This window comes from Rhinolophus ferrumequinum, chromosome 28 (genome assembly GCF_004115265.2).
Source record: "Rhinolophus ferrumequinum isolate MPI-CBG mRhiFer1 chromosome 28, mRhiFer1_v1.p, whole genome shotgun sequence".
NCBI lineage: Eukaryota > Metazoa > Chordata > Mammalia > Chiroptera > Rhinolophidae > Rhinolophus > Rhinolophus ferrumequinum.
The window spans coordinates 13,317,915-13,343,221 of NC_046311.1; the positions used below are offsets into that span (position 1 = coordinate 13,317,915).

The 25,307-nt window shown below is 40.6% G+C and overlaps 1 protein-coding gene across 7 annotated transcripts in view; it reads left to right on the forward strand.

The window, feature by feature from the left end:
• Window positions 1-25,307, forward strand: part of TJP1 (tight junction protein 1) — a 194,128-nt gene that overhangs the window by 149,494 nt on the left and 19,327 nt on the right. For all 7 annotated transcript variants that reach the window (XM_033099937.1, XM_033099931.1, XM_033099932.1 and 4 more), the window contains 13 exons: window positions 2,891-2,994; window positions 3,564-3,732; window positions 4,583-4,730; window positions 12,492-12,631; window positions 13,484-13,589; window positions 16,143-16,293; window positions 18,301-18,409; window positions 19,323-19,542; window positions 19,823-20,007; window positions 20,110-20,205; window positions 23,277-23,359; window positions 23,984-24,194; window positions 24,495-24,595. In XM_033099937.1, the coding sequence (XP_032955828.1) occupies window positions 2,891-2,994; window positions 3,564-3,732; window positions 4,583-4,730; window positions 12,492-12,631; window positions 13,484-13,589; window positions 16,143-16,293; window positions 18,301-18,409; window positions 19,323-19,542; window positions 19,823-20,007; window positions 20,110-20,205; window positions 23,277-23,359; window positions 23,984-24,194; window positions 24,495-24,595 (1,823 nt within the window). The remainder of the gene's footprint in view (window positions 1-2,890; window positions 2,995-3,563; window positions 3,733-4,582; window positions 4,731-12,491; window positions 12,632-13,483; window positions 13,590-16,142; window positions 16,294-18,300; window positions 18,410-19,322; window positions 19,543-19,822; window positions 20,008-20,109; window positions 20,206-23,276; window positions 23,360-23,983; window positions 24,195-24,494; window positions 24,596-25,307) is intronic.

Here is a 25,307-nt window from a genome sequence, read left to right on the forward strand (position 1 = left end):
ACTTAATTTCTCCAGCCCAAGTCCGTATGTATGTATCCTCTTGTGTCCCCGCTGACTGTTAGGCATATTCTCCTGGGGGTTCCATACAGGTCCCTCAGACTCAACACATGTCAAACAAAACTCACATCTCCCTCTCAAAATTTTGCTCTGTTTCTTATGTAGTATCCCGTTGACTGCTTTACCATCTACCCAGTTTCCCGAGCCACTGACAGATAAGATGGTAGTTACTCTTCACATCTCTCTTTTTTCTCTTTCCCACACCCAGTTAATACATCCTCACTTCCTGCATACCACTCTTAACCATCCCCCTTGTGCCTTTCTCCACTGCCACCACCCTCGTCCAGGCTACCATCATCTCTGTTTTTCTTCCAGCTTTACTGAGGTATAACTGACATTGTATCTAAATATATAAAATTGTATATATTTAGGGTATACAGGGTGACATATACATTATGAAATCATCACAATCAAATTAACATATCCAGGCCGGCCTGGTGGCTCAGGTGTTAGGGCTCCATGCTCCTAACTCCAAAGGCTGCCGGTTCGATTCCGACTTGGCCAGTGGGCTCTCAACCACAAGGTTGCCGGTTCAATTCCTCGACTCCCGCAAGGGATGGTGGGCTGCGCCCCCTGCAACTAAGATTGAACACAGCACCTTGAGCTGAGCTGCCTCGTGGATGGCTCAGTTGGTTGGAGCTCGTCCTCTCAATCACAAGGTTGCCGGTTCGACTCCCGCAAGGGATGGTGGACTGCGCCCCCTGCAACTATAAACGGCAACTGGACCTGGAGCTGAGCTGCGCCCTCCACAACTAAGACTGAAAGGAAAACAACTTGAAGCTGAACGGCACCCTCCACAACTAAGATTGAAAGAACAACAACTTGACTTGGAAAAAAGTCTTGGAAGTACACACTGTTCTCCAATAAAGTCCTGTTCCTCTTCCCCTCCCCCCAAAAAAACACAACACATGCATCACCTCACATCGTGTGTGTGTGTGGGGGGGGGGCGTTGGGGGGGTGAGCACATCTTGGTCTTAAGGGGACTCCTTCAGTTTCATCAACGAGTCGATCCTTTCCAGGCGATTCCGCAGGCTCACCTGCATGGCTTCTCTGTCTTCCTCTTCCGCCCTCTTGCGGTTACCTCTCTGTCTGAGCTAGCCTGCATGCATGGCCTCTGCAAACCTGCCCGTCTTTCCTTCATGTCTTGTGGTGCATTTGTTTGTAACTGTTCTGTCCTTACCTCCTCACCTCCGCACTCACGCACACACGCACCTCATCCTTCAGGCTTCGTTTTAGTATTTTCACTTTAGTATTTTTTAGGTAAAGTTTCAGCTTTAGTGTTTCTTCCTCAGGGAGGCACTCTTTGACCCCTGCTAGACACAGAATCCTGAATCGCCCCTTTCTGAACTCTTCATCACACTGGTATTGTGTTTCCCCAAAAATAAGACCTAGCCGGGCCATCAGCTCTAATGTGTCTTTTGGAGCAAAAAAAACCCGGTCTTATTTTAATATAAGACTGGGTATAGTATAATACAAGATAATATCTTATAGTATAATACCGAGTCTTATATTAATTTTTGCTCCAAAAGATGCATTAGAGCTGATGGTCCGGCTAGGTCTTATTTTCAGGAAACATGGTAGTTGCCATGGTAACATCTTTTTCCCTACCAACTAAGTTGCCCAGGTACAGGTACTCTGTCATTTGCTGCTTTTTAGCCATAGTTCCTGACACATAGTTAATATTTGCCCAAGAAAATACTTGGAATAACTGAATAAATTAATATATAAGGAATATTTTGGAGTCAGCTCTGTATTGGTCATTTATGACTTTTTAATCTTGAGAAAGTACAATCTTTTAATCAGTACCATATTCTTCCGTGATACAAAAGCCGTTTCTGAAGCACATAGTTTATTGCCTGGATCCCCTAGAAAGTCATTTTATTTTTCTTCTCCCCGATTCTATTCCTATTTTTGAGCACTCTGAATATTTACCTTAAGTTAAACTGTAATTGATGTAACTTTTAGAGTAGCAGGTCTGCTAACATATTAAAAACGGTTTTCTATTTCCCATCTTGGTTTTCGTTTTTTGTTTAAATGTAACAACACTCAGAGTCCTTCTCTCTCTCCTGAGTCAACCATGAGCAGTCCTTCTGCTATTGACATCATGTTGTAGTCATTGTTCTAATTAAAAAACAATTCTACAGCTTCGCAGTCCCCTGAACAGTTTTCTGACTCTCCCGAAACTTCCTCAACTCTGACCACTCCCTCGCCTCACCCTCAGATACAATTAATGTTTCCTCGTTCGTGGCGATGTCGTTTGTGGTGAAAGGCAAGGCCCAGCTGCGCCTGGCTGGTCGGAAGCCTGCGGTGGCGCTAATACAGAGATGCGTGCCGTGCTGTTGAGTGTGTCTCAAGTGGCAGTGCTGTGTCAGCCCAGAGAGACAGACTTTGGCTCTAGGAACTGGGGAGAATGAAAACATGTATGCGTGGTAGCGCCTGTCTTCAGTAGTCAGTCTTCCCAGAGCTTTTCCAGACCTGACGCAATTTATGTGTCGGGATGGTATTCATTAACCCTTCTGAGAAGCTGCTATGTCAGTACAGCTGGCTAGAAAGAAGCGGCCTTGTCGTCTGGGCTTTCCCGCTCTCGGGAAAATGGGAATCCGGTGTCAGTCTTCCATTTGAACCACACTTTCTCTTTGCTGTCACATTGACAGTGCAAACTTTTTGATGACTGGAGGAAATGTCGTCTTTGCAGGGTGACCAAGAATACTTTCTTCTTGTTGATTGCACTTGAAAACCCTTCACGCAATGATTGTTGTTAGTCTTACACTTTTAAATTCTATTTACGTGTCTTAGGATTTTACACTAAAGATATTTAAATATCCTATTTCAGAATATGGTCTTCGATTGGCCAGCCATATATTTGTAAAGGAAATTTCACAAGATAGTTTGGCAGCAAGAGATGGCAATATTCAAGAAGGTGACGTTGTATTGAAGGTACAGTCATATTCTTACATTTTAATGCACTGAGCTAGAAAGCGGGTTCTAGTGTGACTAGATAGCGTCTGCTCATGTTTGAGGCAATTTTGCCAAAAAGAATTAAAAATCAGTGTTTGGGGGACTGGGTAGTTTGCTACTGTCCATTTTTACATGTCAACAATGATACTTTTCTTTAGGCATAGAGCCGTCCTGAGAGAATTAATCGCTACAAATGTATATCATTCACTAGTAGGAGCTACTTTGTAGATAGATATGTTTCTTATACACTAAGTGGTTTTGATAGCTGCTCCAGATATTATTGAAATGTTTGCTTTGTTAGTTTGCTTATGAGTAATTGAAAGGGACAGGCTTTCGGGGAGGAGCTTGGGGGTGTAATTTGCGTTGTCTGACTTATAAAGACTTTATTTCAGGAAGGACGAAGACTTGCATAATCCTGGGCATTGCAAAGGGAGTGTTTTGGTTCTTACAGCCAAGGAGTAGTTAAGATATTCCTGTTCAGGTCAGACTGCAGTTAACATTCATATTTGGGTCATTTACTTTCAACTGTAGTTTCTTTTCTATTGCAGATAAATGGTACCGTGACAGAAAATATGTCATTGACAGATGCAAAGACATTGATAGAAAGGTCCAAAGGCAAGTTAAAAATGGTGGTTCAGAGAGACGAGCGGGCTACCCTGCTGAACGTTCCTGATCTTTCTGACAGCATCCATTCCGCGAATGCCTCTGAGAGAGACGGTGAGTGCGGCGCTGTTTGGAGGTTCCTTCTGTACGTGACCCAGTTCTTAAAGTACTGGGGAGATTCGACATGTTGGAGTGAAATAATTTTCTGCCAGCCAGACACCTTCATTATCTAAGAATTGCTAATGTATATGCACGTGTGGACCACACACACAGGGTTACTTGATTTTTTTCCAGTTTTATTGAGAAATAATTGACATAATCACTGTATAAGTTTAAGGTGTACAGTATGATGATTTGATTTACATATATTGTGAAACGATCACAGTAGGTTTAGTTAAGATCCATCATCTCATAAAGATACAGTAAAAAGGGAAGAAAGATTTCTCTTTGTGATGGGAACTCGTAGGACCTACTGTCTTAATAACGTTCCTGTGTGTCATACAGCAGCGTTCACTGGAGTCACCTCGCTGTACGTGGCATCCTTGCTCCTCATCTATCTCAGAACTAGACATCTGTACCTGGTCACCACCTTCCTCCGCTTCTCCCTCCTCCCACCCCCACCTCTGATAACCACAAATCTGACCTCTTTTTCTATGAGTTTGGTGGGGGGTTGTGGTTTTTGTAGTTAAGTGCGCATATAAGTGAGAGCATACGACGTTTGTTTTTCTCTGGCTAACTTGCCTCACTTCGCAGAATGCCCTCAAGGTCCACCCGTGTTGTCTGTATATGTTTTTCTCCTGTGGACAGCACACTGCTGTTGACCACTTGCTGTTGAAGTTAATGCTTAAATCAGCCATTCTGTGTGAAGTTATATTTAGTAGCTTGTATCCATTATCATTGGCACACCTTATATTTTACTATTCTCATTTCATGGGGAAGTAAATAGCACCTTTTTATTGAACAGACATTTCAGAAATCCAATCCCTGGCATCAGATCATTCGGGTCCATCCCACGAAAGGCCTCCCCGCCACAGCCGGTCGCGGTCTCCTGACCAACGGTCAGAGCCTTCTGATCATTCCAGACACTCTCCCCAGCGGCCCAGCAGTGGCAGGTAATCGCACTCTATTGTTTAAAGTAAGGTACTGTGTGTGCTTGGTACATGTTTTTGGTATTGCTTACCAAGAAAACCAGAAGAAAGGTTTTCTTTTGATTATTCAAGGTTGGGTTTGTTTTTCTTTATCAATATTCAAGATGGGTTTGTTTTTCTTTATCAGTTTAGGTATTTCTTATCTAGAAAAACAGAGGTCATTCGCACTTAAAAGGGCCAAACGTGTTAGGCACGCGAGCCGTGCTGTTCCTTGTCACTAGTCAACTCTTCTTTGTAGCACAAAAGTCACCGTAGACAATACGTAATTGAACGGCCATGGTTGTCTGCCAGTAAAACTCTGTTTATAAAAACGGTTGGCCCACAGTTGCAGGTTTGCTGACCCATTACATTAGAGGTACTAGCAAGCTTAGGTAATCTGCTTGGGAAGGGTAACGATAGTGGAAGTCCTTTACTAGGCAGATTAACCTGGTCTTTGTTTTCCCTTTTCAAAATCTGCTGGTATTTATGCTAGTGATGTGTGACTTTTCCTGAGTTTATGTTGTCTTTGGGGGTCGTGTATACTTGAGAGTCTGAAGGAAATTCGACCCTTATCTCCAGAAAATGCACATGTAGCATTTTACATAAAATTTCTGGGCATTCCATTCCCAGGGCTTTCGTAGGCCACCAACTGACCTGTGGTTTTACAACAGCCCATGTGGAGCTCTCCTGGAGGCACTTGAAAACTCAGGAGCTGAACAGTTTCAGATTAGAGATGGTGCTTTGGGACTTACCTGCATTGAGGTGTTAGACTGAGCTATAGAAGCCACTAGAATTGCTAAGAGAAGGCCAAGAGTCAGACCACAGGAAGGACCTTCCTTGAGGAAGGTGAGGAGGCAAAGGAGGAGTAAATGGAGAAACAGGAATCCCCAGCCAGGAGGAGAAGCTGTTTTAAAGACTGTCAGAAACCATAGCGACAGTTGTTGGTCACTGCTCTTTTTAGATATTTGTGAAGCTGACTTTCTCTAAATTTCAAATTTTAGGTTTATAAATTACATTAACCCTGATCTTTATTTGAAGGTTGTAATGATTCTTTAAGGGACTATTATAGTATATCCCATGCAAAACTGGCTTATCTTATAACTGATTTATATTTAACTGTTGCAGGGTAATACATTAATTCTAAAAGCCTTGCTGACACAGCGTAGTTGCTATCTGGAAAAGGATTGCTGCCAAGTGATAGAACTAACACCCTTGATGATTCACGGCGAGCAGCCATAAATCTAACACATATCTCTCACCTAGAAACCAAGCTGGTATCGAGCAATTGGGATGTGATTTTCCTTTAAAACAGAAAGAAAGAAATGTTCATTAAAAAGTTGGCCATTTGTTTTTATTGTAAGAAAATTCTCAATCTTAGAAAGTTCTTTTTGGTATCTTTTTTTTGACTTAGATTTTTTAAAACATTTGGCATCTGTAACTTAAAAGTTGAAGAGCTTTTTTTCAAAAGATGAACTGTTTTCCTAATCTCTTGGGATATTTTACTGATCTGGGGAACCTCAGGTATTCTTGTGGGTAACACCAGTAATCTGAGATCTTTTGGAAAACAGACTCCTGGGCCCTGTCTTTAGTTCATATGACATGGAGGCAGAAAATACTTTTCTATGTTTTTAACTTCCAGTATCAGTCTCCAGAGTGGGGAACTGCTGGTTAGAATATGTAGCATATACTAAAGAAAAGATAGAAGTACTTGAACTACAGAAGACCAAAAGTCGCTGACTCTTCCCTAATTTTTGTGCTGAAAACTCGGTTCAATAACCTGCTTTTAGTCAAGTTGTAAAATAGTTGCTTTAAAGTCTTCACTTCTCCCTAAAGTTAACGTTCAAATCCAGGTAACTGGTGTTTTAGTTTAGAGGATGCCCTGCATTTTGAGAAACAATTTGGATATCTTCTAACAGTAAATCCTAGTATTAAACGCCATGGAACCTTCACATATTCTTTCACTTTTGTTATTTAATTTTGTTTGTGCAAATGACTTTGTTTTATACATGTTATTTTAATTCTGGTTTTTAAAGAAGTGATGCAAAAATAACTTGATCCCTGGGAGAAAAGCTTCAGTTGAATGTGCAGAGAGGTCAGGCTTGTTCTCTTCCTAGATTTCTGTATATTTTTGTGTCTTTTTAGGATACGCAGTTACCTGCTGAAAATCAATCGTCATTTTGTCAGAGGCAGTAGAATATAGTGGTTTCTTTGGGCTTCGGGGCCAGACGCCTGGATTTGAATCCCAGGCTGCCACTGCTTACTTGCCTGACCTTGAAACCTCTCTGTGCTTTCCTTTTCCCATTTGCCGTAATGGAGGGCTGGTCATATATTGCAGAGTTGTGAGAATTCCTGTAATACCTGACACAAATTTTAACTGCTGTTAGGAGGAGGAGGAGTACTAGTATCTTGAGTTAGAATTTCAAATGTCCTTTCACATCTGCTTGTATTTAACCATTTCTAAGATTTCCTCATTCTGTCGGCAAGTAAACTGAAGCTCAGAGGTAGTGATAAAGTCCAGAGTTGTATAGTTGACACGAGATTGGTGCCAGGATTACAACTCCTGGTCTTTTGACACAGTCTTTGACCTGACCGCTGAGGAGAAAAGAGGAAAGGAAAGGTTAATTGCTACTTAATCTTCAGGAGACAAAAGTCTACAAAACATTCCATTGTTGTCGCGATACTCAGCTCATGTTCGTCTCTGTGGTGTTCTTGTCTTAGACAGCAAACGTTATGTGGACAGAGTTCTGAGAAAAACACATGAGCTTGTTTCTTCGTTATAACCAGCTAGTCACACACCCTCACTGTTACCTAGAACAGGGGTTGGCAAACTACAACCTGTGGGCCAAGTCCAGCCTGCTGCCTGGTTTTGCAAATAAAGTATTATGGGAACCCATCCTGCAGTGACATAATTGAGAGTTTGCAACAGAGGCTTGTATGGCCCACAGAGCCGTCCGTATACAGAAAAGGTTTGCCAATTGCAACAGAGGCTTGTATGGCCCACAGAGCCGTATACAGAAAAGGTTTGCCAATCCCTCGTCTAGAATGTAAAAATAGTTTGGTTTTGTGTTTTTTAAACTAAAAAATGTATATGTGGAGAGAATTATTACAGTGATTTTCTTAATCCTCTGATGTTTGTTGCTAGGTTTGTTTTGTATTTTATTCAGTATTGTTTCAGAGCCCACTCACTCTGGGCCAAGACCTGTGCCTGTGTTAAAAAACATTTTTAATACGGATTCTAGAACATTTTAAATTACATAAGTGACTTGCTTCATAATTCTGTTAGTAGCACTGCTCTAGAACTGCAGTGTTACTGAATAATGCCTCCATCTTTTGGTAGGTAACAGAAATGCACTAAAAAGAGCATTGGTTTTCCAAATACTAATTTTTCACACCAAAAATTGAATAGAATGAGAGAATGATATGAGTTCCATTGTCTGAAATGTTATTTAAGTCATAATTGCATTACAGGAAAAAACTTTGATAGATAATATGGTATGAAAATTAGCCAAATATGAAATACAGTGGTACCTCGGTTTTCGAACGTAATCCATTCCGGAAGACTGTTCCAGGTTCCCCATAGAAAGTAATGCAAAATGGATTAATCCATTCCAAGCCTTTAAAATCAACCCCTAAAACTGCAAATTTAGCATGAATTTTACTATCTAACGATACCATAGATCCATAAAATTTACTGCGTTCGTAAACAGAAATGTTTGACAATGGAGACGTTCGAAAACCGAGGTACCATTGTACTAGCAGGAGTTTTGTGTGATATATGGGCCAGGAGCCTGTTGCACAGCAAATGACAGCCTGTTGGTTATCGCTGGGTGCATATGCAGATGAAAATACTATGAGTGATTCTAAGTTATCAAGATGGTAGTTAGTAATGTCAGTCACATTTAAAAAATTTTAAATTTAGAAAATTATTTTTAAGTTACAAGAAAGAAGAAAATCAATTGGAAATGTTTGGTTTTCGATCTTTTTAAAGCAAATAGTTTATAAAGTTTGCTTGTTGCAGAGCAACCGAAATCTATAGAATTATTAAAATTATGTAGTTCTTTATCTCATTCTTTAAAATGTTCATATTTATAATATAATCATTTGCATTTTTAGAAAAGAATGCAGGGAGAATTTACTAGTTGATACTTCCCTTTATATTCTCAGGCACCTAGACCAGTTTGGGGGATAAAGTTTAATTGTACTTATCATTCTTAGGCTATTTTATGTGAGATGTTATTACGTAAGCAGTGGCTAAAATTTTTGACCTTTGGCGATTTAAAAGTTGTTCATTCTGGTTTGAACTGGAAAATATCTTGGCCTTTAGAGTTTTTTCTAAAAGATTGTTTTACTTATATGCAGCTCTTTTAATATATGTAATTTAAAACTAGAGTATACCCTCACAGAATAGTTAAATGAATATGAAAATAGAAACTATGAAAGTGTTTATGTTTTATCCTTTCAGGAGAAGAGCAGAGAAGAAACTTTTTCCTGATAAGAGACTGCTAGTAATATGCATTAATAGAACCAAATTATTTGTCTAAAGTTAGGCTTCGTTCTATTTAAAAATACTGTTATTTTAAAATCAACGTTGTTTTAAAATATTTTAAAACATTTCAGTCTTTGTAAGTAACGTAGTTATTTGCTTACAAAAATTGAAATTAATTAAGAGGTAAATCCAAAATTCCTCTCAGCTACTGTTTTGTCCGCTTCTCCCTACAAGGTGAACCACTATTGCCTGTGTGATTCTATCCATCTAGGTCTTTCTGCATTTGGGCATCTGTGTACACGTGTTTGTGTAGCTATAGTGAGAATTGTAATACCTCAGTGGTGACTCACCGTACGTATTCTATAGTTTGTCTTCTGCACGTTTTGTTGTGGAGTTATTTTCATGTCTCTCTCTCTAGCTCTCCTTCGTTGTGACTTACTTTAATATTTTACTTTTCATCTTCGATTATAAAAGCAATGTGTGCTTACTAAAACAAGTGAAATAGGTCACCTTAACCGATTCCACCTCACCCTGGCTCCCACTCCTCCAGAATTAAGTTTCTCCGTACTCGTACAAACATTTAGGAAAACATAGAGTTAGTTTGTGTGTGTTTTTCAATAATTAAAAAAGTTCAGGCTCTGCACGTTATTTCCCAACTATCTTATTTCACTTAACAACACAAAGTGAACATTCTTCCAGCTTATTCTTTCGATGAGAAACTTTCTATATCATGGAAAGTCTGTTTCTAGGTCTTCGCCAGTGCGCACAGTGCTGTGTAAGCACCCTTGTCCGTGATTTCATATACTGGCTTTTTTTATTTCTGAAGTCATCAAAGAGTGTGGTGGTTTGCCTTTAAAATTTGCATGGATAGTGCCAGCTTGCCTTTCAAAAGTAATGTTTGAGGGCCAGCCCGGTGGCTCAGGTGGTTGGAGTGCTGTGCTCCTAACGCCGAGGTGCCCAGTTCGATTCTTAGCTGCGCCCTCTGCAGCTAAGACTGTGAACAACGGCTCTCCCTGGAGCTGGGCTGCGGCCACGCACGCCTGGCAAGGCTCATAATGCCAGCAGGGGCCAGGGAGCTGTGTCCTACACGACTAGACTGAGAAACAAGGGCTGGAACCGGAGTGGGGAGAGGGGGACAGTAATGTTTGAGACTACACTTGTTTCTCTCAGAATTCCACATTTGCCAAAATGGTGGTTGCAAAATATCGACTCTTTAATTTTAAATTGACAGTTTCCTGCCGACTAGTGGGGCTGAGCAATAGACCATTACATTGCTTCCCCAGTATATTTATTGTTGCCTGGCTCATTTCTGTTGTCATTTTTCTGTTAGGTAGTTCTTTTTCATTTTTAATCAGTTGGTGGTGTGCTGCAAATAAGTGCATATCTTTTCTTGTGCAGGTAAACATTTTTAATATAGTGGTAAATGTTCGTATTTCCTTAATGGCTTCTGAATTTTTATCTTGCTTTTTTAGGGAGATATCCCCCTCCCCTGTAAGAGTGTACAAATTTTCTCAAGAGTTTTACAATTTTTAATGCTACTGTTGCTGGCTTATTTTTTTCCTTTTCATTTCTGTCTGATTATTGAGGATATTGAGAACAATTTGTTGATTTTAAAAGTAACTAATATTCCCTTAATTCGTGTAGTTTTTTAAATTATTCTTTTATACTCACTAAATTTTTTTCCCCAGTACTTCAGGCCCATTATCTCATGATTGTATCACCTGAGTCTTCAAAATGGTGGTAAATAACAGTCATGTTGCCAGATATCCCTGTGCTGTTACTGACTGTAGTGTAAATACTTTGAGCATTTCACTGTGTAATGTGATGCTAGCTCCTAGTTTTGGGAAATAGTCTCATAATTGTGTTGCTTTATGAATGGTTTTAGGAATGGCTATTAAATTTGTTCACTTGACTGTTATTAACATTTTTTTCTGTAATATTTGGATGAATTTTCCATGTTGAAAGATTTTTAAAAATTAGAGAGCTTTCTGTATTTTTCTATGGTCTAGGATAGTTGAAGAAACATTATTTTGTTTTTCAGAAGTTGGGAGCTATAGAAGGTGTAAAAACCTTCTATACCTGATAACTTTTAAAATGGTACATCTCGATTTATCTTTTTATTTGAGATATCTTTATTGTCCTCTTTTTTACAAGTATATGGATCATCTTGGTTCGGCTTTCATAATTTATATTTTTCTGGGAAAACTGTTGATGGGCATATAGCTTTAATTGTTTTGTTTGTTGCTACTAGAACTGGTATCAGAATAAATAATCTTATGTCTTCTTGGACATATATGTATTTCTCTAGGATAAACCTAGAAGTGGAATTATTGCATATTTGTGTTTTTTGTTTGGATAAATAACTCCCATTTTACCCTCAAATAGCTATACTTTTTACACTTACTTTTACCAGTGTTGTGTGAGTGTGTTTCTCCAAGTCGTCTCCTACAGTTGATGTTATAGGAAAGTTTCCAGGAGTGAGAACTTTCAGGAAAGTTCTCTAGTTAATTATTTGGCATTTCCCTAGTTACTAGTGAAGTTGAACATTTTTCATGTTTATTGTCTATTTGTGTATCGGTTTTGGTGACTTGCCTCTTCCTAGCATTTTTCTCTTAAGTTGCCTCTTTTAAACTGACTTATAGTTCTTTATATATATTCTTAATACCAAATTCGTACGATATATGTTGTTAGGTCAACATATATAATCTCAGTATTGAACTCTTAAAAACACATTTCATTTTGTTCAACCCAGTGCATATATATTTTTCCAATTATTTGCATGTCTTTTAACTGTTTTCATGAAGTCACTTTTGTTGATATATTATGACTTTTGTGCATTGAGTCTTTTCAAGTTCTTTCTTTTCAGTGATACAAATTTTTAAAAAATATTTTGTTCAGGACTTTATTCCATCAGAAGTAAATTTATATTTTTGTCATTGATATGCATATAGATCTAATTTCTCTAAATTTGTGGAAAATTGTGCTATTTATTAAAAGTTGTATGTTCTTTTCCAGCAATTCTGGACTGTCACTCATAATAAGCTTTGCTGCTGTGGATGTATTTCTCCATTTTCTGTTTTGTTACATTGATCTATTCTGTTTCTGTGGCCGTACCACCCTGGTTTTAATGACTAGTTGTTTACAATATTTTGATAGCTGTTAGAGCAAGTCCTTTGTCATTGTTTTTTAGAGTTGTTCTCTTACAAATGATTTTCACAATCGTCTTCGTGCTTCTCGTTTTGTACTTTATGAATGTATAGTCTCCGGAGTAGAGAGGAAGAGAGAGTTTCTAAGCCTGGGGCTGTCTCAACTCCTGTAAAGCATGCTGAGGACCACCCACCTAAGACCGTGGAAGAAGTGACAGTGGAAAGAAGTGAGAAGCAAGCACCCACTCTTCCAGGTGAGCCCCGAAATCCTGAGTCCAGGACAGGCAGACTGCAGTCATTGGCAGGACTTAACGGAGACTTAAATTGCTGTTACTACTGCTGTACTTGAGTGTGAATTTTTCTGTAGTTGACTTTTAGCATTTTCCTGTGGGTGGAGGGTTTGCTCAAATCAGTAGGCAGTTGTGGATTTTTAAAAATATTTTCTAGATAGAAATTATTCATGGCTAACAGTTACTCAGAATGAGTAAGGTTCTCTAGCACTGCTCATGACAGAAACATTAGATGGGCTTAAGAAAAAAGTTTTAGTTATTATTGAAAGTGTTCTTGTAAACACTTTGTAAAGTGTGCCTTGTAGAGCTGTGTATGAAATCAAATGGAAGAATATGCAGGGTTTCGAGATCTGTTGCTTGAACGGCCTGGAGATTTGGGTTCTAATGTCCCTCAGTTTCTGTTCTCGAAATCTTTTTGCTTGGCTTGTTTAGTGTCAGGAATGTGGATATTTGAAAACAGATTTTACCACAGTGAAGAAAGAAGTCTGTTTTGACAGTCTTAACAGAGAAATGTTGAGAGTCTCTTATATTCTTCTTCTTCCTTTAAGAATAGATTTTTCAGAACAAACTAGCTGGTTCTGTGGAGAGCACAGGTGATATGAAACACGCATACTTGTTATAAAGACATTCGAATTTATAATTGTCAATCATATTCTGATACATACAGTATACATGTTCCTTATCAGGTTTTCTAAACTTCTATTTTTGCTGATGAGTTTATTTATATTTTGCAGACATTTGATTGCGTGGTTATTTCACTGGTTACTTATATTATTATTTCATTTTTAAAATAAGCTTAAATTTTCTTTCTTCTAGAACCAAAGCCTGTGTATGCTCAAGTTGGGCAGCCAGATGTGGACTTACCTGTCAGTCCATCTGATGGTGTCCTCCCTAATTCAACTCCTGAAGATGGCATTCTTCGGTAACGTGACTTTTAAACTTGTGTTGCCTTCTCTAGCCGTTAGCAGGCATTATTGAAAGTGAGAAAGCCATTGCAAACCGTATTGCATAGTTTTTAAAATAGTGTATCCCACTTAATGCTGTGATTAGGGGTTTATTTTGTTTTGTTTTTGTTTATATGATAGAAGCAGAGATTAGAGAACAACAGGAACTGTTTGGATGTTTACGTCTTTCTCACCCCTATCTCGTACCTAGTTTTTTTAGGTCATGAATTACAAAATTAAAAGATGGTTTTCGGTTAGATATTAGAGTTTTCACAAGCTTTCTAGTGCCCTAGCTTTTTTTTTTTGTATCAGTGTTTCTCTATTTCAGGACTATTGACATTTTGGCCAGATAATGGCTTATATGTTGGACTGGCCTTCGCAGTGTGGCCTGTTTAGTAGGACCACTGACCGCTGACTGCCAGGAGCAACCCCCAGCTGTGATAACCAAATGTATCCGGGAAGGGGGGGGCGGGGCACCCCTGGTTGAGAACCTGTTCTAGATTAGTTAGCAATTATTTAAGTTTTTTATATCCCCCACCTTTTATTACTTGATATTTGGTAGTTGATGGGATTGAGATGTAAATATTATAACCAGGTTTCAAACCGTCTTGATTATCACATTAGTTTTCTCTTGCCTCCAGCAAAAGGGACATGATGTGAGTAATTTCTCACCCAGGTAGTGAGAAATTATTCCTGAAAGAGATGGGTATCACACAAGTTTAAAACTGTATATTTTTTTAATATTACGTAACTGATTATTCAAAATTTTTTAAATTGTGAAGGGATAATCCCCTTCTTTTTCTTTTCTTAAGGATTACTTGAAAGCTTTTATAATTCTTCAATGTTTGAGAAAACTTGAATGATTAGATTCCAGAGACCTGTTTCCCTGGGGAAGCCCGGAGAACAGACACCAGAGATGATTGAGGAAGTGGGCGGGAGTGGAGGCTGGGCCAGGAAAGTTTCTTACTCATTCAGGAGCAGGCGTGTGAGTGAGTCTGCTTGTTGCTGTGGGGCAGAGCGGAAAATGTCAGGAAAATGTCAGGTGCGTGGGCGCATGGCACTGAGATCGGCCTAACGCTGTGCTTGATCGGTGGTTTCTAAAAGCCACATTTTACTGAAGGATGCAGACTAGCCAGCTACTTTTACTTTTTGAGGCATATAGACTTGTCAGTGTTAGAAGAGGACTTCCAGGGTCCTGGAGTCTTAAGGCCTTTGAGGAAACGATTAAAAGAGCTCTGTACAATTGGTTTTGGGGAGGAGTCTGTGGTTAGCTCTTGACTCGGCTGGAAAAGCAGGATGACATCACAAACAAGGGACTCACACCCTTCATGATAAAACCATAAATAGTTTCAGGGAGAGATCAAGGGTGCCACCAACCTGGCAATGAGTGACCTCATGTAACCTGCAGGCTTGGAGGTTTATGTCTGGCTAACGTTGTTCTAGATGAAGCCAGATCAAACGTGAATACCTTATAAGTTCCAGCTAAAGCTAGGGTGGTCTTTAGTTGGTTTAAAAGGATTAGACATCTTTAGTTTTCTCAATTCAGTTATTCATTTGTTTGATTTGTGTTTTTTAGTTAGACTCTATTAGTTTCTAATCATTGGCTCATTATTACTTAGTGAACTAAGGGGAAAAGGAGTCTTTTTGTACTTAATGTCAAAATAGGTAAAAGAATTGTGTGTCTTCTAGGCTGGGAATGTGGGATAGTTACGGAAACCTAAGGGTAATTTGTAGTTATGTACGTGGTTTGTAATTACCCTAAAAGGAGTTTGTAATTACCATCTGCTTTTGCCCGGCCATTCTTCTAAGGCATCCGTCCTTCAGTGTTGGTTTCAGGAGTGTCGCAGGGTTTTGATGCCACACAGATTATAGACGGCTGTGCACGCATTAATGCCTTCCCATTCTCTCTCTCCTGAGAAAGGGGTGATTGAATATGGGGCTAATCCAGAAATGCTGAGTGATGATGAGATGTGTATTTCAAATTTAAAGTGGAAGAGATCGTTGGGAACTCCTCAGAGAGCCTGCCACCTCCCAGTGTCAAAGCCACTGTCCCTTGGATGTAGAGATCACAGTGCTTAGAGCCTGATTCGGACTCCCTGGTGTTGGGGAGACCTGTCCATTTGTGCTTCCGGTTCTGCCTATAATTTATAAAGCAGTACTTCTCAGTTACTCAGTAGAGATGATAAGTAGGAATTGGGATCGAAAAAGAAATGGAATTTTTTTTTTAAGCCATTCAGAATGCACCATACATATCCAAGCCTCAGAGTTGGGAAAACCGTGTAATTTTATAAATTAGTATGTAAAATAGTACTTGCGTATTATATTCGGATATTTTAAAACTTATTTTGTTCATCAGAGAATAAAAGAAAATGCTGTTAAATCTGATGTGGAATGGTAACACTGAATTTTATTCAGTAAATTAGTGATGTGGGGGACATTCCAGAGGTGATGGTCCTTTATTTCATTCTGAATCGGTTTTCATTGTAGCAGTTTGCTATTAACTGTTTCAAATGAGATATTTGTTTTAACAGGCCCAGCATGAAATTGGTAAAATTCAGAAAAGGAGATAGTGTGGGTTTGCGGCTGGCTGGTGGAAATGATGTCGGAATATTTGTAGCTGGCGTTCTAGAAGACAGCCCTGCAGCCAAAGAAGGCCTAGAAGAGGGCGACCAAATTCTCAGGGTATGTCATTATATCAACTTCTGCGGGTTTGAAGCAGCTAGGTCTCTAGAAAATGGCATCAAACACAGCAAACCGACTGTGGTCATGAGAGTGGAGTCTGTGTCACAGTCTCGTTAAACGTTCACAGTAAGAACTCAGCAGGTAGGTCTCGCTGTTCTGGACCTGGCACTTCCTGTCCTGCGTTGGTTCCTGCTCACCGCTGTGTGTGTCTCACGACACAGTGTGACGCTTTGGTTTTCATAGAACCTACCCAGAAAAATCAATCTTAGATTCCGGTCATCTGCACCAGCTCGTCTTTGTAAGTTCAGCTGCACCCTCAGGCTGGCAGGACTGCCCTGAGCCACGACTTGCCAGTAGGCCAAGGTCAGGTGCTGCTGTCCCAGGGGAGTGGTCTCTGCAACAGTCTGCATGGTCTCCTGGGACCTCCTTTGCCCTGGTGATGGCTCAGGCACGGGAGGTGGGGCTCATGTCAGGCAAGTGGGGAAGCACCAGATTCAGGGCCCAGAGTAGATGCACTCTGCCACTGGGGCCTCTTGTCTTTGGTGGATTTTTCTCTTTCGTTTCCAAGCAGCGTTGCCAGTAACATAGTGACAGTTTTAGCTATCTCTTCTCTTTTTAAAATACCCAAAACTCCTGGCAGATAAGCCATCTTCATCACAAGATCAAATCTCTCCAGTGAGTTTTTGCGTGGTCTCTACCTCCCCGCCTCCATTCTGGTGTCTTCCGGCATCGGGCTCGCGCCGTTTCCTGGCTCCAGTCTCCTGTTGCTGCAGAATCTTGCTGCTTTTCCTGTGTGTCGCTTTTCGTGTCCTGCCCTTCCTCCCCTCCTCTGTCTCACTCCTCCTTTTGCTGTTGAACTTGGTGAAGGTATTGTTGAGTCCCTTCTAGCTTCCTTTTCAATCCATGCCGTCAGCTTTTACAGTCTGGCTTCCACTATAGTCGCTGCTGAATCTGGACTGTCGTAGGCCACCCTTGACCTAATGACATGTTCAGCCTCCTTTTACGGGACTTCTTAGCCGCATTGGGAAGGCTGTAAATAATCCTTCCTGCACTGCTCTCCCATGGATTCCACAGCACTGCCACCTGGTACTCATCTGATGTTTCCAGTTCTTTTCCTGCCTGCTTTGATGATCCTTCTGAAACTTGGAGGGTGTCAGCAGCCCCCTGCTTCTCTCTTACTGCTTAGTCTCGGCTTCCTCCTGAGGATATTGACATTGTCCTCAGACAACGGCGTGTAGAATAGTGGCCACTGTGCTGAAGAAGTAAACAGACCTCTCCTCTTACCCACCTTGTATCGTATCCCGGTGCCGTAATCAGCGCCCACATCATTGAAAACACTGCTGAATAGTTCGTGTTGGCTTTGTGTCATGTAAGGAGTGCCTGTGGGCTTCTCTTTTATACATGATGTGTGGGATTTCCAGAAGATGCGGAGAAAATGTGCGTGCGGCGCACAGTCACTCATGACGGTTTGGTCCTTGGGAGCGTCTGCTGTGAGTGAGTGTGGACAGGCTGGTCCTGAGCCCATATCTGCAGACGCTCCTATGGACACACCGCAGTGCCCACGCTGCTGCTGCCCCTCTCGGGGCTGACCTTCTGGCTTCTTTCTCAGAGACCAGGAAGAAGGAGGGCTCGGGCATCATTCATAGAACTTACCACTTCATATTTGAGAGCCAGAGCCTTGACAATTATAACAAATCTTTGGAATTAGAAGTTGTCTTTTTCTGGTCTAAATTGGTTAGCTCTTGCAAGGGATGATCTTGAATGTCAGGATGCACGTGACTGCTCCTGAAACCAGTTTACACCTTCACTCCCTTCGTGGACTCAGTTTCTACTTGTTTCAAATGAGAGTATATTCTTCTCTCCAAAGTAAAATAAAGTTGTTCTCTCTTAAAGATGTGATGTGTTTAAATTAGATAAACTCTAAGAATGTTTTTTTCCTGTGTCAATAAATATTTTTATAATCTTTATGTAATGGCCAAGGGTAATTTGTGAAATGTGTTTTAACAGGTAAACAATGTAGACTTCACAAATATCATACGAGAAGAAGCCGTCCTTTTCCTGCTCGACCTCCCCAAAGGAGAAGAGGTGACCATATTGGCCCAGAAGAAGAAGGATGGTGAGATGCTGTCAGAAAACAGAGAAATGGAACCTTTAGAAATGTGTGGGCTTACATAGGGATTTTAATTCGAACTTTTTAAGTAAATCACTCAAAACTGAGTGATAAATGAATTTGTTAATCTCAGGGAGTTTATGTTAAGTCATGTAGGGGCTGCCTGGCACAAAGCGGACGTCGTGGCATTCTCATTTAAGGAGAATGCCAGCCAACCCTGTGCAAGGCATAGATGAGCCGCTTGTTCATAGCCATCAGAGCCACACAGAAGTATAGAGGGGCAGCTTCTGAATTGTACTGATGTTTTCTAGGCAGTCCCCTCTGATGCTTGTTAGCGTTAATTCAGAGGACGCCTAAGCTTTCCGTGGTTAAGCAGAAACCCTGTCTCACTTAGAACAGCGTTCCTCAGCCTCGGCAGTGGTGCATTGTAGGATGTTTAGCAGCATCTCTGGCCTCCTCTCGCTAGATGCCAGCAACACGCGCACCCTTCTCCCAACACGTAGTTGCAACAATCAGAAATGTCTCAGGGATTGCCAGATAGCTGCTGGGCCAGCACCATTGCCCTCATTTGAGAACAACTCATTTGGAAAATGGGACTGTCTGTAATGTTTGAAGGGAACTAAGTTGGGTGAGTTAAGTAGAAAGCATGTGTGTGGCCTTTGGACAGGTTGCTCGATGTGTTTCTGTACCGGTTTCCTCATCTGCAAAATGAAGGTGCTAATAGTTCTCGTTTCATGAGGCAATATGAGACGTGACGTACATGAGACAGAATACTTAATCCAGTACCTGACACATGATAAGGGTACTGTTGTTTTTGTTCCTGTTAATACTACCAATAGCATCTTCGTGTATGTTTTCTCTTCAGGTTAATTTCTTACCCATTAGCTATTGATAACATTTTTGTCTTGATTCTTTGTAGTTTATCGTCGCATCGTAGAATCAGATGTAGGCGATTCTTTCTATATTAGAACCCATTTTGAATATGAAAAGGAATCTCCATATGGACTTAGTTTTAACAAAGGAGAGGTGTTCCGTGTCGTGGATACCTTGTACAATGGAAAACTGGGCTCTTGGCTTGCTATTCGAATTGGCAAAAATCATAAGGAGGTAGAACGAGGCATCATCCCTAATAAGAACAGGTATGTGTGTTTGGCTGCTTCTCGTAGAACATGTTAAGTAAATGATGACAGTAGATTTCGATCCCATCGGGGTATTTTGGTAACATAGAGAATTAGTTTCTATCGTATTTACCGTGTCTATAATGGACTTGCTTATGCAAATGCCTTTATTTTAGTTTAACCGTTAAGATTTAAACTGCATGTGACGTTCTGTCCAGAATTTTGACATTTGTTTCATTGTGGGTCTTTTCCATTGTGTTTTTAAAATAGCCTTATTTTATGTTTATCTTCTCTTGTCCAGAGCTGAGCAGTTAGCCAGTGTACAGTACACACTTCCAAAAACAGCAGGAGGAGACCGAGCCGACTTCTGGAGATTCCGAGGTCTTCGCAGCTCCAAGAGAAACCTTCGAAAAAGCAGAGAGGATTTGTCCGCTCAGCCAGTTCAAACAAAGTTTCCAGCGTATGAAAGAGTCGTTCTTCGAGAAGGTAGTTTACTTTCCACAGACTAACCTAATACCCTTTAATGTCAATGTACTTAAGAAAGAAAAAGTGTAAGCTGTGCGACTTTTCATTTGCATCTCTCCCCAGCTGGCTTTCTGAGACCTGTCACTATCTTCGGACCAATAGCTGATGTTGCCAGAGAAAAGCTGGCAAGAGAAGAACCAGATATCTATCAGATTGCAAGTAAGTAGCCTCAAGACTGAGTGCACATGAGGTTGAAGGTGTTTCTTTACTACTTACTCTAAAGGATGGGTCTGATCCGTTCACTTAGTAGAAGTGAAAACTGGCCGTTTACCCATTTATTTAATTTGGAGGGTGACCTGAGTGTGTCCTTGTTCTACCAACTTCCCTCAATAATGAGAACCGCTGTTTCTGAAGCCCTGGGCTTTACGGGAAAACTGCTTAGCACACAGTCTTGTTTCGACCTGCCAAAATGGCCACGAGGTGAGTATCCTGAGCCTGAGGGCGGCACTGGTCGGCACCACCCCAGCCTCTTCAGGCTGAACTTTGCGGTGACAGACACCCAGCCAGCGAGTCACAAAACTCGGCATTGAACCCAGCCCTTTGTGGCTTCAGTCCAGGGCTTTCAGTCATTAGACTGACAGAAATACTCAAATACATAAAAAGGATACTACAAGCATGATTCATGCTGTAAGTTGTTACCGCAGACAGGTCAGTAAGTTAGAACTAAGTACAAATACTGAGGAGATAGTGCTGTAAATGCTTGCTAGCTTTTGCTTGCGGTTCCTTTCCTTGTTTTGTGTTGTTTTCCTTTCCATTATGGTAATTTAAATATACAGACTTAGTCACGACCACTTTGGCTTGCGAAATTACATGTAGAACTTTACGTGTAAGTCATAGAACAGAAGTTACATGTGAAAACCTAAACTTTTTTTTTTCTGATTATAAAAATATCATTCCCTATTTGGAAAAGTTAAAAAATTAATTTTGACACCTATCATCATCACCCTAAATTTTACTGTGCTGTTTTCTTCCAACCTTTCTACCCTTCCTAGCCATATTTCTGTGAGATTTTATTTATACTGTTTAGAAAAGTTTGTACCTCATTTTCCTTCTTAATAGATAATGCCATGTTTTTATTTGATTATTCTGCAATCAATTTGTGGTTTGATGAGCCTTCTGTTTATATAGTTTGTTTCAAATTTTTATTTTATTATAAAGGATGCAGGAATCTCCATATTTGGTTTGCTTATTTATACTTCGCCTTGTTTCCCAGAGGATTTAACTCCTCAAGAATGTAGCTTTTCCCATATTTATGATTTTCTAAGAAAATTCCCAAAGATAGGAAGGAAAGAACCATGGGACATGCCCATTTTCTGGCTACTGCTGTGTGTAATTATTGCTGCTCTCCAGAGGGTCGTGCCTTTCTTGTTACTCTCACCAGCACTGTATGAGACCCTCATGAATACTTTTAAACTACGGAAGTGCTCATTTAAAGAATCAGAACTTCACCTTACTGTTAAATTGCTTTTCATTTAGTTGCTGGTGAAGTTGAATGAGGGTATTTATTTTCTGACACTCAGAAGATTTGCAGACAAATGATAGTAAAATTTAAGCGAGTTAGAAAATAGTGATTTCTGATTCCCCATCAGTTCGTTTGTGTTTTTTCAGAAGGGGTCCTCTGGTCGTCTGTAGACAATATTTTGCCTGAAGTTGATGGTGACCCCACCCATAACCAAATTTAGGGTTTTTAAATTTAGGAAAAGTAAGTGCGGACACTTACAGGGCTCTATCTTAAGGAGCAGTTGATGGGTTAATTGGGTTTACTCTACAGCCAGGCTCTTAGAAAAAAGAGGTTCAGATAGCTCAGCTGTCTATATAAAATAGATCACTTAGTAATATGCGTCCTCTTCAAATCTGATGGCAGTCTTTTGAGTTTAGGAACAAGTAGCACTTTCTCCAACCCACACTCCCCGTCGATCTCTGCTCAGTTCTGTGTCCACCAGGTCTGAAACTCCGCCCTCCTTGCCCAATGACCTTTGTCTTGCCATGGTGTCACTGTCTCGTCATTCACCTTAATGTGACCTGGCCTTCCAGATCTCTGCTTTTGTCTGATCTGAAGCACCAGAGCTCTTCCTTTGCTTCCCAGCTTTCCCTGTGACAGAGTCTAGTGAGGAACTTCGTATCAGTCGGACCGCAGAGGATCTTGGTTAGACACCGGCCCAGGCTGCATTTGGCACATTGTCCGGGAAGGTTGCCAGTATGAGCCCCAGGCTGTCTGTCTCATGGGTATAGATGAGCTCCCTCCTCTGCTTCCTGGTCCCTGTACTGGCACATGAGGTCTCTAACCCAGCACTCCCCGGCCAGGCCTGAGTGTTGATGATGGCGATGGACCAGCCCAGGTGTTGATCTCCTCAGCCCTCGTGGCTGGGTGCGGTTCTGGCCAAGAGAGGCCTTCTCCCCTTTCCTCAGTGTGCCATATAAATAATACCATGTTCTCATATGGCACGGAGTACAAAAGCATCGAAAGTGCCACACCAAGCCATACTGGAGCGTAGGCAAAAGAAAAGCATGCATCCCTATATACATGTTTTCGTGGTTTTTTCCATTGGCTGATTTTTTTCTAGAACATTAGTTAGAAAATTTTTTAGACTAACGCATATTAAAACTCACATTATTTTAAGTTTAAATATTTTATTTAAACTTAAAACACTGAATTTAAAATTTTACTTTCCTGGCTTTAACGAAAGCAAGCTTGTCAATATTATTTTTTAAACCTACTTTTTAAAAATCTCATTTTCAGTTGAGAGAATTGCTGTCTTTGATGCTGTCTCTTGACCAAGTGACAATCTTAAATTAATTTTACTGAAGTTCCACTTTCTGATTCTATTTAAAATATTTGGTATGGTGTTCATTATGGAGTATTAATTTCGATGTTTTGAACACGTTGTATCCATGTATTACGTGATTGCTGAGGTTTGGAGGGGGGACACACATGAAATTTTGCCCCTGAAGCAAGTGCTTCGCTTGCCTTCTCCTCATCTGGGCATTGTTGACGTTGCCCAGAGGTTCTCAGCCAGGGGCGGCTCTGCCCATAGAGGATACTTGGCCATGTCTGGTTTTGTGCCAAGGGGGACAAAAGGGTGGCGGGGGCTGCTACTGGCATCTAGAGGGTGGAGGCCAGCCCCACAACTTTGTCCCAGAGCCCGCACGGCAGTAGTGCCCGCTAGTTGAGACTGACCCAACCCTGTTGCAAAGGTGATGTTTTGTTTTTGTCCCGACTTCATGAATAGAAAGTGAACCACGAGATGCTGGGACGGACCAACGCAGCTCTGGCATTATTCGCCTGCACACAATAAAGCAAATAATAGATCAGGTAAGTTACTGAAAGTTGACCTGTTTCATATCAGCTGTGAGTGCTGTGTTTTGAGTGGGATGGAGTTTGGTTAATTGGAAAGTAGAAAGTAGTTTTTCTGAACTGATTGCTGGTATATCATAAGAAAATGAAGCCCTTACTGAAAGACGTAATAATCACTCACATGCATGAAAAGAAGATCTTTGATTATCCCCCAAAAGGCACCCAGTATTCAGCTCTACTAACAGGCTGTTTGCACGGCATCGGTGCAGTTCAAGCTGCACTTATATTTAGGCTATGGGGATCGTGGTGTTTGTTACTCGGGCATCACGTCAGGAACATGAAATTGCCGTGCTTATCATCAGTCTGAACATAGGTAATAATGTCAGCCTGCAGGTATTGGGGCTGTCTTAAAAGTGAACTGCTTAAAAGGTGTTTTATTGTTGTTGTTTTTAAGTTGTGCTGGAAATGGTATTGAATTAACTTCTGATTACCGATTTTCTTTTATGTGCTCCTGAGACATTTTGGAGCACAAGTGAAGGTCTGTTACCATTGGGATGTCTAGGCTGTGACCTTTTCTGAAAGTGATGATTCTTCATTAACTGCGTCTCACGTTCTTGTTTCTTTTTCTCTTTGCGTCTCCAGGACAAACACGCTTTATTAGATGTAACACCAAATGCAGTGGATCGCCTGAACTACGCCCAGTGGTACCCAATTGTAGTGTTCCTTAACCCGGACTCGAAGCAAGGTGTGAAAACCATGAGAATGAGGCTATGTCCAGAGTCTCGGAAAAGTGCCAGGAAATTATACGAGCGGTCTCACAAACTTCGGAAAAATAATCACCATCTTTTTACAAGTGAGTATTTTAAGGGCCTTCTTTCAGCTTCAAGTGTCTGGGCAACACTAAGTAGGCAGAAATGTTGTGTAGTTTGAATATCAAAACTTACATAACCTTTGCCTGGAGAGCTGTCTGCTGTATTAACAGGTGCTGTTCGAGTGAAAGAAAATGTGTAGGCCAAAATAGAATTTCAAAGCTTTGTGTCTTCAAACACCATGTTTCAGATAACTCAGTAATGACGATTGAGCTCTAAGCAGGTTTGAATGAATTCTGACTTTTGGCAGTGTTCATAAAACAATGTTGTTAATTTATTTTCAGCTACAATTAACTTAAATTCAATGAATGATGGTTGGTATGGTGCATTGAAAGAAGCAATTCAACAGCAACAGAACCAGTTGGTGTGGGTTTCTGAGGGAAAGGTAAGACATTTCCTGTTATTTTTTAACCTGTTTACTCAATTATATAACTAATCAAAGGTGCCTTTGAGTTACTTTGTTTTCTAATTAGAGTAATTGGGGGAGAGTTAGCTTTTAGGATTTTGTAATTGTATATAGGGGTTGTGAAAGGGGTTTTTGATAGCAAGCGATACCGAAATTTCCCGATTGTTGAATTACCACTTCAGTGTTCTCTCCAGAGAATTTTAAATTATAACCAAAAAAGCAGGGTTGCGTTCTGACTCTGCCTCTGTCTGATTGACGAGTGACTTGGACCCTGGCTTCGGTTTCCTCTTCCAAAAATGAGGGGGGTTGGGTGGGTGAGACAAGTGTTCCCCAAAATGCCATGTTCAGCTCAAGAGATTCTGGACTTACTGTGGGAAAAAAAAAAGGCCCTCTGAAGGCAGGTCATGGTGGGAAATGCTGCCAGCAGAAGCCCCTGTGAGGAGAGCAGCGTGCACCTGCGTGTTAACAGCTCTGAGAAGTCTAATGTAAAAAGCATATTTTACTGCAAGGCTTAAGCACAAATTGTTACTGAGAGAATTTTGTTTTCCACTCAGCACCTGTTAACGTTCTTACAACATAGCAGGAAATGTTGGACAAAACAATACATCCTTTTTGGTTTTGAGTTTTAATTTTACATGCAGCCAAATGCCAGCTTACTTACTTTCTGTTGTCAGTCTTTCTTGTATTAGGA